This window comes from Tenrec ecaudatus, chromosome 14 (genome assembly GCF_050624435.1).
Source record: "Tenrec ecaudatus isolate mTenEca1 chromosome 14, mTenEca1.hap1, whole genome shotgun sequence".
NCBI classification, from domain to species: domain Eukaryota; kingdom Metazoa; phylum Chordata; class Mammalia; order Afrosoricida; family Tenrecidae; genus Tenrec; species Tenrec ecaudatus.
This window is the reverse complement of record NC_134543.1, coordinates 74597941-74610395: the sequence shown is the minus strand read 5'-3', so window position 1 is coordinate 74610395 and position 12455 is coordinate 74597941. Positions and strand designations below refer to the sequence as shown.

Sequence of the window (12455 nt, the reverse complement as noted above, 5' to 3'; positions counted from 1 at the left end):
CATGCATACATCCATTGTATCAAGGTGTGTACATTTGTTGCCATCATCATTTTCAAAACATTTGCCTTCTATTTGAGCCCTTAATATCTGCTGCTCATTTCCCCTACTCTCTACCTCATGAATCCTTCATCATTCATAATTACTTTGTCATGTTACACTGTCCGACGTCTCGCCCTGCCTTCCTCTCTGCTGTCCATCCCCTAGGGAGGAGGTTATACATAGATTCTTATCATTGGTTCACCCTTTCTATACCACATTCTCTCCACCCTCCAGTCATCGCCACTCTCACCACTGGTCCTGAAGGAGTCATCTGTCCTGGATTCCCTGTGTTTCCAGTTGCTATCTGTACCTATGTACATTCTCTGGTCTAACCAGATTTGTAAGGTAGTATTGGGATCATAGTGGGGAGGAGGAAGCACTTAAGAACTAGAAGAAAGTTTTATGTTTCATCGTTGCTACCCTGCACCCTGACTGGCTCATCTCCTCCCCAAAACCCTTCAGTAAGGGGTGTCCGGTTGGCTACTGATGGGCTTTGAGTGTCCACTCCGCACTCACCCACATTTACAATGATAAGATTTATTTGTTCCTTGATGCTTGATACCTGATCCCTTCAACAGCTCGTGATCACACAGGCTGATGTGTTTCTTCCATGTGGGCTTTCCTGCTTCTAAACTAGATGGCCACTTGTTTATCTTTGAGCCTTTAAGACTCCAGATGCTATATATTTTGATAGCCGGGCACTATCAGCTTTCTAAACCACATTTGCTTATAAACCCTTTTGTCTTCATTGATCGTACCAGGGAGGTGGGCACTCATTGATATGATTTTTAGTTCTTTGATGCCTGATAACTGATCCCTTTGGCACCTCATGATCACACAGGCTGGTGTGTTTCTTCCATGTGGGCTTTGTTGCTTCTGAACTAGATGGCCACTTGTGTATCTTCGAGCCTTTAAGACCCCAGACGCTATATCTTTTGATAGCCGGGCACCATTAGCTTTCTTCACCACATTTGCTTATGCACACGTTTGTCTTCAGTGATTGTATCAAGAAGGTGGGCACCCACTGATATGATTTTTAGTTCTTTGATGTCTGATAACTGGTCCCTTCTATACCTCGTTGTCAGGCTGGTGTGCATCTTCCATGTGGGCTTTGATGCTTCTCAGCTAGATGGCCGCTTGTTTATCTTCAAGCCTTTAAGACCCCAGACGCTTTATCTTTTGATAGCCGGGCACCGTCAGCTTTCTTCACCACATTTGCTTATGAACACATTTTTCTTCAGCAATAGTGTCGGGAAGCTGAGCATCCTGGAATGTCAATTTAATAGAACGTGTTCTTGCATTGAGTAAGTGCTTGAGTGGATGCCCAATGTCCATCTGCTACCTTAATACTAAACCTATAGATGTTTGCACATAGATCTGTTTCCCCACACTCATATATTTACCTATCTACATTCCAGTCTTTAGACCTCTATAAATACCCTTTGTCACCTAGTTCTTTCCTCTATTTCCTTTTACTTTCCTCTTGTCCCACTATCATGCTCAGCCTTCATTTGGGTTTCAGTCTTTTTTTCAATATGAATTGTTTGTTTTTATTTTATTATAACAAGGGCACCTTAAAGAATATTTCTAAAAATACAAATTAGGAAGACCCACAAATCCCTCCAATATTAATTTAACAGAACATTTTCTTAATTTACCATTTCAGTGCATAGAATAGAACAATGTCTTTATTAAAAAATTTTAACTATCTTATTTCATATATTTTAATACCTTTATCATAATCGAACAATAGAAAATTACTTGATATTGTTTATTAGTCGAGGTTTTGCTCACTATTTCAGTACTACAAATAATAATAAACACCTTTATGGAGGAACCATTTGTTTTATAAAAGGCTATTTTCATAGAATCGATTCCTAGAAATAGAATCAAATGATATCATCATATTCTCCGACTAGTTAATTTTTCAAATTCTCTGAAGAGTTCTAAACTGCAGGAGAAAATGCCATGCCTTTGCCGTTCGCTTACCATTTTCAAGAGATACTGTTCTAAAGATTCAACTGTGGCTAGGGGTTCCATCTTCAACATTCTGCCAGTCCTATCTATCAAAGCAGTTTCACCAGGTGCACGCTCCAACCGAAACCTTAATCTTCTTGTAAGTATCTACAAAGAAATAAAAATACTTCAGAAAATATCTTGCCTTTTTATCTTAGTATTAAAAAAATGAACACAAGTCTAATCAAAATGGAAAGATTTGTCTTCTATTAATTCTAAAACAGGGATTCCTAAATAAGTTATAATGGCTAGAATTTCTATATAACCTAAATATTACTTTATATAAAATTATCGTAAAATATTTTAACAGAATTCCATATCTAATTGATAAGTTTCAATCTTCCTGATTAATTTCTGTAATGAAAAAAAGAAATTTTTATAATGAAGTTATATTGCGCTATTTATTATCTTCGAAGCAAGACTGAATTAAATAACTTATAGCTAATAAATGGTCTTTAATACATTTTAGCAAAAATCAAGCATGAACGAGCAATTTTAGGTAGTTTCATTTCAGCACCAACCTTAACTAATTCCTGAAGACACATAATGCAATACCTTTATATGTGATATAAGGAACTCAGGTAGCACCCTGCTTAAGCACTCGGTTGCTAACTGAAAGTTAGGTTGATCAAACATACCTATGTGTTCCACATGAGTAAGACCTGCCAAACTGCTTCTGTATAGATTACAGCCCAGGTCACCCTATGTGGGACATGAGTCAAAAAGTGACTTGGAGGCACACAATAACAAAATGTATGTTGGTAGCATTGTAGACTGCAAAACTATCAGAGCACATTCCTGGTGTTATCATCTTTGGACCTTGCATAAATGCCTACACATGAAAAGTGCTAATAAGTGATGCTGGTCCTTACAGGACTTTAAAAGCAGCCACATTCTAAATTTTTGTGTTCTATGAGGATTTGAACTTCATTGGTGTGCCTCAGGACAAAACAAAAACAGATGGACTATACACATAGTCCATTAAACCCAACAAACCCTCTGCCACTGAGTCAGTTCTGACTCATAACGATGGTATGCCGGGTTATTAAGATTATGAACCTTTACAAGAAAAGAGCACATCTTTTTCCCAGAAACGGCTGGTAGGTTTGAACCACTGATTTTGTGATGAGCAGTCCAATGCCTCACCTACAGTATCACCAGGGCGCCTCTTATAGTCAGTCTCCTAGCGCGTCTCTATCAGTCAGTACATCTTTTTACATCACATTTGGTATACTACATTGTATCATGCATCTACAGTGTTATGCATATGAAATTATAACTATATAGCCCCTAGTCTGGGGTATAAAGGCTAAAAAAAAACACTACTGAGTTCTCAGGCAAGTTTTGTTCACATAAGTAGGCACTATTTGAGCAAATGTAGAATCCTAGTTAACTATAAAATCTTCTGTATTTTAAGAATCTATTCCACAGAATGTAAGGCAGGACAGGTAGGACAAAGGCAAAATTCAAGACAAAAGACTTGTTAGAAATCACTGCAGCAACCCACAAAAGATATAATAACAATTTGAGCGGGGCTGCTAGGAGTTTGCATGTTTTGTTAGTTCATATCACGATCATATCTTCTAACAAAAGAGTAAGTGAATGAGTCCTAACAAAATAATATCTATAAAGAAAAGAGACGATTAAAGCCAAGTAATAGTGGCTGCTTTCACAGGTCTGGCAATGGCACTGTTTGAGATCTATTAAAACATTTTTAAAAGTGTGTTTATACTATCTACTTAAATGCTAATATACATAAAGACAAGAAAGGGACTTGACTCATATTTCCAGACTAGGAAAACTCTATTTTCTGTTTTCTCCATCATTAAGATAAATCATTTCTGACTTATGAGGTGACCACAAAAAGTTCTTGGGAAATTTCATTATCTTTTAAAAAAAGTTTTATTGGCACATAATCCAGTTATATCAAGATACAAAATTATGGTCACAATCAATTCTGAACATTTTCTTCTTTGTTGTATTCACTGTTATTAGCTCTACATTTCCCCCAAAATCTCCCCGTCATACACTCAAGCAACCATTAATCCAGTTACTATCTCTATAAATTTACCTAGCTTGGATTATATACAAAACAACAAACCAAATTTAAAAAAAGAAAAACTAACAACAAAGTAAAACAGAAAACTTCAAATTAAAAGAAGTTAAAAATACTTTAAAAAACTAGAACAAACTTAAAAAGGGTCAACAGAGTGATCAAATGATAAGATGTTAAAATTTTAACCTAATCACATCTGTATTAATCCACTTTCCAATGCACTGTGGTCAGAAGGGATGAGTCTTAATCTGAGTGTATCTCCTTCACTTTTTTCCCTTAAAGTAAAGTTACTTTTAAATGGGTCATAATCTTTCCCCCCAACAGTTTTACAGACGTGTACAATTCAATAGAAGAGCTGTACAATGTCAGCACACTTCGTTTTAGAACGTTTTCTTCAATCTCATACTCTTCATCATTACAGATGTATTATAGATTTATCTATCCTACATTTCATAGGCAGAAAACAATTTAAGAAACTAACAATAAATAATGAACTAAAACACATAAAAACCTCAAAGAGGAAACAGAAAATAGTGAACTACGAGGAGAAATTCAAGTGACTCCTAAGAGAGATCAGATGATAGGATGCTCAACTTTAGCTTAACTGCATGTGCAACAATCCGTTTTCCAAGGCACTCTGCATGTTCACAAAGCTATTCACATCCATGTTCCATGGTCAGAGGGGATTCACTGAGGACTTAACCCATGGGTGTTTCCCTTCTCTTCAAAACGAACACACAAACCCTCACGCATCTTAAAAATAAGTCAAAAGGCGATCAAATGAAAAGATACTGCATTTGGACCTAATGGCTTCTGCCACCATGGACTCTACAATGTTCATTGACTGATAACAAGCCTCAATTATGATCAAAGGGGATTCACCCCGAGGCTTAATCCATGTGTGGACCCTTCAAATAGATTGTAGGTTTCCACTCCATCTATAGCCAAACCAGAAGTTTACAATTTAAGCTCTGATGCCATTCCCTCCTTTATATTATTTAAAATTCGTGGATCATACAGACTCGGTGTGCCGGCTGCTTGTTTGAAAACAAGCCTTTGAGACCCCAGACACGGTTTTTTCTGATAGCCAGGCACCATCTGGTTTCTTCACCACACTTTGCTGTAACACCCTTTATTTTCGCTGATCTCTTCAGGAGGGCGAACATCAAGCAAAGCCATATCATAAGAACTAACAATCCACTATCTTTTTTTTTTTAGAAACTCAGCACCCCAATAGTTTATTTCATGTTTAAAGACTGACCAATGGTTTTATTGTAATCCACTATCTTTTTATGCAACTTTTCCACAAACTCTTTGAGGTCTCCACATGGTTAATTATTTCCAATATTTTTTGAGTAAATATTTCCATCTCTTCCCGAGGTGATTTGATTAAACAAAATCAGCTGTAAACAGCAATATATTCAAATTAATAAAAAGATCATCAATTTAAATCAAAGCTATAAATAATTTGTCAGAAAAATTTTAATCTAAAACAATTTTTTGAAGAATAAGACCACTTCTAACTACTTTCTTTTAAAAATTTTTAATAAATCATTTTATTAGGGGCTCTTCCAGCTCTTATAACAACCCACACATCAGTTGTATCAAGCACATTTATACATGCTACCATCATCATTTCCAAAACATTTTACTAACTACTTTCCACATAACAGCTGCTGTATTGTTCATGGTTACCTGGAGGTTATATGTGGATCCTGGTGTATCATACAAATGCAGAGGTAAACGCTCAATAGATTCTAGTACAGCAATTAACTTTCGAATTAATGCAACTGCTGGTCGACTGTGAGGGAAAAAAAATTGTTTACATCAAACAAAAGTTCATGTAACAATTACAATAACCAATCTCAGTATCTATTTTGTTGATGAACAAATAGAGAAGCTAATTTTTGTTTTAAACTACTTCTAAGACACTGATGATTTAGTGGGTTACGCATATGCCTGCTAACCACAAAGTCAGCAATTCTAAACCACGGAGAGTGTCCAAGCTTTCTGCTCACAAAGATTTATTGCCTCAGAAAGCCACAGAGGCAAGCTATTCTACCCTATAAGGTCACTATGAGTATGAACCACCAATACAGAGGTGAGAGGTTTTTTGGTTTACAGAAATACTTTAAGGAGACATGATGACATAGACAGTAAGCATTTGACTAACTGCACGGTCTACTGTTCAAATCTTCCAGCCACTTGTAGGTAACAAGAGGAGTCTGTCTGCTTCTGTATAGATCGACAACCCCTTTGGAAGCCCTATCCAGGATCACCAAAGAGTGACAGTGGGCATAAGACATTTCATTTTTCTAATGAAATCTCTGTATTAACAGCATTCAAAACAGATGTTTTTAGTTTAAGCAACTTTATTATGTAAAATCTGACATAAACAAAATATAAACTAGTAAAGTTTCACAAATATAAGTTTTATATTTGATACAAGAGTGAAGTACTCACTGAATCAAGTCCATTTACAACTCACAGCAACCCTACAGGAAAGAGAAGAACTGCCCCTGTGGCTTTTCCATAAAGATGTAAATCTTTTCCCTGAAGTATATAGTGAGACATACTATTCCACAGTATCTTGGTTAAATAATAAACTGCGATAAACTTTCTGGAAGATAATATGATTATATATTGAATTATGAAAAATTATAACCTTTGATATAATACTAAAGAAGTAAATTTATGTAAAGTGATGCCATTCTAGTTGTTTTTTTTTAAATTTTAACAGTTTATTGGGGCTCATACAATTCTTATCACAGTTCATACATATACATACATCAATTGTATAAAGCACATCTGTACAGTCTTTGCCCTAATCATTTTTTTCTCTTTTCTTCTTTTACATTTTATTAGGGACTCATACAACTCTTATCACCATCCATACATATACATACATCAATTGTATAAAGAACATCCATACATTCCCTGCCCCAATCATTCTCAAGGCATTTGCTCTCCACTTAAGCCCCTTGCATCAGGGCCTCTTTTTTTTTTCCCCTCCTTCCCCTTTCCCCCCCTCCCTCATGTGCCCTTGGTAATTTATACCTCGTTATTTTGTCATATCTTGCCCTATCCGGAGTCTCCCTTCCCCCCTTCTCTGCTGTCCCTCTCCCAGGGAAGAGGTCACATGTGGACCCTTGTAATCAGTTCCCCCCTTCCAACCCACTCACCCTCCACTCTCCCAGCATCGTCCCTCACACCCTTGGTCCTGAAGATATCATCCACCCTGGATTCCCTGTACCTCCAGCCCTCATATGCACCAGTGTACAGCCTCTGTCCTATCCAGCCCTGCAAGGTAGAATTCGGATCATGGTAGTTGGGGGGAGGAAGCATCCAGGATCTGGGGGAAAGCTGTGTTCTTCATCGGTACTACCTCGCACCCTAATTAACCCATCTCCTCTCCTAAACGCCTCTATGAGGGGATCTCCATTGGCCGACACTTGGGCCTTGGGTCTCCACTCTGCACTTCCCCATTCATTTAATATGGTATATATATATATATATATATACATATACACATATATACACACACTTATATCTTTTTTTTGCATGATGCCTTATACCTTGTCCCTTGGCACCTCGTGATCGCACTGGCCAGTGTGCTTCTTCCATGTGGGCTTTTTTGCTTCTGAGCTAGATGGCCGCTTGTTCACCTTCAAGCCTTTAAGACCCAAGACACTATCTCTTTTGATAGCCGGGCACCATCAGCTTTCTTCACCACATTTGCTTATGCACCCATTTGTCTTCAGCGATCCTATCATGGAGGTGTGCAGTCAATGATATGATTTTTTGTTCTTTGATGCCTGGTAACTGATCCCTTTGGGACCACTCGATCACACAGGCTGGTGTGTTCTTCCATGTGGACTTTGTTGCTTCTGAGCTAGATGGCCGCTTGTTTATCTTCAAGCCTTTAAGACCCCAGTCACTATCTCTTTTGATAGCCGGGCACCATCAGCTTTCTTCACCACATTTACTTGTTCACCCGCTTTGGCTTCAGCAGTTGTGTCGGGGTGGCGAGCATCATAGAGTTCCAATTTAATAAAAGAAGGTATTCATGCATTAAGGGAGTGTTTGAGTAGAGGCCCAAGGTCCTTCCGCCACCTTAATACTTGACCTATAAATATAGACACATAAATCTATTTCCCCATCCTCCTATATATATTTGCATGTATGTCTTTGTCTAGACCTCCATGAATGCCCTTTGACTCCTAGCTCTTTCCTCCATCTCCCTTGACTTTCCTCCTGCCCTACTACCATGCTTCATCGCCACCTGGGCTAGAGTATACCTCTTCTCTAAGCAACCTTACCCTTGATCATTTCCCACCAGGCCTGCCACTCCCCCTTCTCTACCATTTGGGGTCCCATGTTTTTCCCTTGTCCCTGGGTTTGTTAACACCACTTCCTTACCCCCCCAACCCCCCCCACTTATAGGGGGCTCTTACAGCTCTTTTAACAATCCACACATCACCCCCAGCCAGTCCTGGGGGCTTGGGGGTTGGCTCAAGGGGAATCCCTCTGGGACATGGGGGTACAGTGAATGGTAAGACCCTTTGCTGGGCATGCCTACACAGTAGGGTATGCTGGGCCCCGCTAGGGTTTCCCATATGGGCTCCAATAAATTTCTTCCCTTTTGCTAAAAAAAAAAAAAAAATCCATACATGAATTTTATCAAGCATATTTATACATATGTTGCCATCATCATTTTTATAAACATTTATTTTCTATTTGAGACCTTGTTATCATCTCCTTTTTTCCTCCCACTCTGTCCCCACCCTCTAAAACCCTTTATAAATTATTACTATTTTCATATCTTTTTAACACTGATTGCTGCCTCCCTTTCCTCACTGTTTCTGTTGCTTGTCTCCCTTGTGGGGAGGGGTGGTGGTTATGTGTTGATCATTGCCATTGGTTTCCCCATCCTCTCTGCCTCTCCACCCTACCCTCATGGTCTTGCTACTCCCATCACTGTTCCTAGGGGATTTATTGCTCCTAGATCCCCTGTGTTGAGACTCTTATCTGTACCACTGTACATGCTGTGGTCTAGCTAGCTTTTAAGGCAGAACTGGCGTCATGACAGAGGAGTGGAGGAAGCACTAAGGGACTAGAGGAATGTTGTGTGTTTCACTGGTGCTGTACTGCACTGGATGGCTTGTCCCTTCCTTGTAACCCTTCTGTGGGGAATGTCTACTTATCTATGAATGGGTTTTGGGTCTCCCCTCTAACCCCATTCATTCACCATCCTAGTTTTAACATTAGTTAAGTAGGCAAAAAAGCTGAACTGGTCAATATAGTAATCTTTCATTAAGTTAGTATATGAGTGTTAAGTGAAAAAGTATTGCTATAAAATCACAAAACCTCTATTAAAAAACTAAAATGCCAAAGTGTGAAGTGTCTGTAAGTATCCTTCATTTAAGTCTATATACCTCTGAAGGCAACCAACATTTCCATCTATCTAGTCCGGGGGTCCTCAAACTTTTTAAACAGGGGTCAGTTTACTGTCCCTCAGACCCACTGGAGGGCCACACTATACTTTTAAAAAAATATGAACAAATTCCTATGAACACTGCACATTTCTCATTTTGAAGTAAAAAACAAAACGGGGCAAAAACACCCGGTGGGCCGGATAAATGTCCTCGGCAGGTCGCATATGGCCCACAGGCCGTAGTTTGAGGATGCCTGATCTAGCCCTTTCCAAAGGATTCTGTGTTCATTGATTAACATCACTTCAAAATGGCAGTTTGTGTATTTGTGAGGGTAATCAAATCATGTTTCTTTTCAACATTGTTTGAATTTTCAGAACCAAAGGAATGTGAGGGACAATCATCAGAGCTGTAGGGTACAGAGAATACAATTTTTAACAAAATTTTCTCAGAACAGCCCTTGTTGGTCAATTGTTATCATGACAAATTAAAAACCCGAGTAAAACTTTCCTGGCCTTAGGACACTTACAGATTCACTTTTTGAACGAACTGAACTTCACACAATCATTTTGGCATTCATTGAACTGATAGTTTGCTGAGGCCAAGAAAGGACTTGGAAATTAAAAATGACTAATTCTTGCACAACATGCTCCAAAGGCCGTTATCAGAGTGCTATGTGGAAACTTCACTAGGTGAGCTAAGCTCTACCTCAAACACACTGTAACCTGAGGACTTAAAGACGGAAACTACACTGTATTTTAAGAAGCAGAAGATAGCTATATCAAGAGTACAGAACTGCTGGTAGGCAGACTAACATTTACTTACTACTTCAATGCCTTACTTGCTGTATTAAGATATATATTATTCTGGCAGACCTGTCTGATATTGTCAGTGAACATTACTGTAAGTTGTGCTTGACTACCAATTCCCATTTTTTCTGTAAACAACATCCAGTAAAGTAAGGATTTACTCTGTGCAAGCCAATAATCCATGTATTACAATTTGTAGTTAGCCTATACTTGTTCAATCTTCCTCTCTCAGTAGTGTTTCTAAATTAGTACCGTGGGCTAATCAATGACACTATAAACAGAAGGTCCTTTTGCTCCAGGGAGATGAATGACAACATTCTGTACCATAAAAATAACAAAGATGTGTCTAAGTTGAACCAGAGACAAATGAAAAAATGTAAATTCATTAATGGATTTTAGACTCACATTTAATCCTAGCTCCAATCTAAAAACAATTAGTTCTTATGACAGGGCCTTACTCAATATTCACCCTCATGATGGAAACATGGAAGATATAGGTGCCATAGCAAAGTGTGAAGAAATTAGATGGTACTGGCTATCACAAAGAATAGCAACTGGGGTCTTAAAGGCTTGTTGACAGGCAAGCAGCCTTCTTAAGTGAAATGTCAACTAAGTCTACAAGGAAGAAGCACACCAATATCTGTGACCCAAAGATTGTAAATGACATAATCGAAACCCAAAGGAGGGAATAGTAATAGAGCTTAAATTGTGGGATTCTGCTGTGAAGAAGGCCATGCATGGCAGTGGAAGCACAAAATACACTTGCAGGAGCTACCAGGGAATAAGCCTCCAGTGATTTACCTCTAACCATAACTGAGGCATGGGAATAACCTGGTACTCAGAATATTGGAAAATGACTCTAGTAGATTAAAATGATAAATTTAACTTGAATTGTTAACACCTTATCACTTAATCTACCTTTTGATACACTTTGTGCTTGATCTGGTTTTTAATATTTTCCAGATTCCCCCCCACCCCCACCGCCATATTGGTGTTTATCTCTGTTGTATTGTTATTGATTGCTGGTAGACTTCTTGACCCTGTTATGTATTTTTCTATGTTTTTTTGGTAGATGAAAGCCAGAATAAGTGAATCTATAGAGACAATAATTAGAGTAAGGGTTTCTGGGGGGGTCTGACAAGGTTGGTGAGGGCTAAGGAAGAGCTGACGTCAAGGCGTTCAAGGGAGAAAATGCTTTAATTATAGTAGCAATTGTACAAGAGTGCTTGATTTTTTTGAAGTATGGAATGGTAATGTCAGGATAAGCTCCTAATAAAATGGTTTGGAAAAAAACCGAAAAACCCAACTTAAGTAGCTATCCTCTCAATGCTAATTCAATGGCTTTCTCCTACCAGTTTCTGGACTTTTCACCACAGTTTTTTCATTTGTCAAAGTTGACAATCTTTCCTCTCATCTCACCTTTGAAGTATTCTTTTCTGAACCTTCCTTAAAACAGTTGAGCTAAAATTATTAATTATTGTAAACTAGATGCAAAGTTTCAACAATTTCAGATGTCCACTTGAGCTGTGTTTAAAATGTCACATTAGTCCTGAATTCAAATCACAAAATTATCTTTTTTTTTCTTAAAGGTATACCAAAGGAATTCAGACAAATGTATTACTTTAAGGGAATTTTTCTGTAGCCATCCACTGATCTCAGTGACACAATTAAACATATTCTGCCTGAAATAAACTCACATATGTATGAACTAGAACCCTATTAGCAATACATCTAGACTTAGCTTTGTATGTATGAAAAGCATAATATGCGCTCAGCAAAATGTGATTTTAAATGAATCGAATTAAGTATAATTTATTATGAAGAAGAATCAAAGGTTGACGAAGCAGAATGATGAAACCCCACCAGCCAATGACTCAGCATCTCAATAATGAAGTACTGTCTTGATTATCGATCTGTATCTATCTAGAGCCCACCTGCTTGTCTGCTTCCCCAAAACTTTTAAGAAACCACCACCCACTGTAGCATTTCATTTGGACATATTTTCAGTTTTCATTAAAAAAAGAGTATTCTCAAGAAAGAACCCCAGGCAACGAATGTATAGGGGTGCTTTGCACATGGATGTATGGATTGTGATAGGAGTTG

At 38.1% G+C, this 12455-nt stretch overlaps 1 protein-coding gene across 6 annotated transcripts in view; it reads right to left on the bottom strand.

Annotated features, from left to right (window-relative positions):
• Positions 1-12455, bottom strand: part of HECTD1 (HECT domain E3 ubiquitin protein ligase 1) — a 93405-nt gene that overhangs the window by 30926 nt on the left and 50024 nt on the right. For all 6 annotated transcript variants that reach the window (XM_075532063.1, XM_075532064.1, XM_075532061.1 and 3 more), the window contains exons 19-20: positions 5807-5912; positions 2029-2163 (exon numbers count right to left, since the gene is read on the bottom strand). In XM_075532063.1, coding sequence (XP_075388178.1) covers positions 2029-2163; positions 5807-5912 — 241 coding nt within the window. The remainder of the gene's footprint in view (positions 1-2028; positions 2164-5806; positions 5913-12455) is intronic.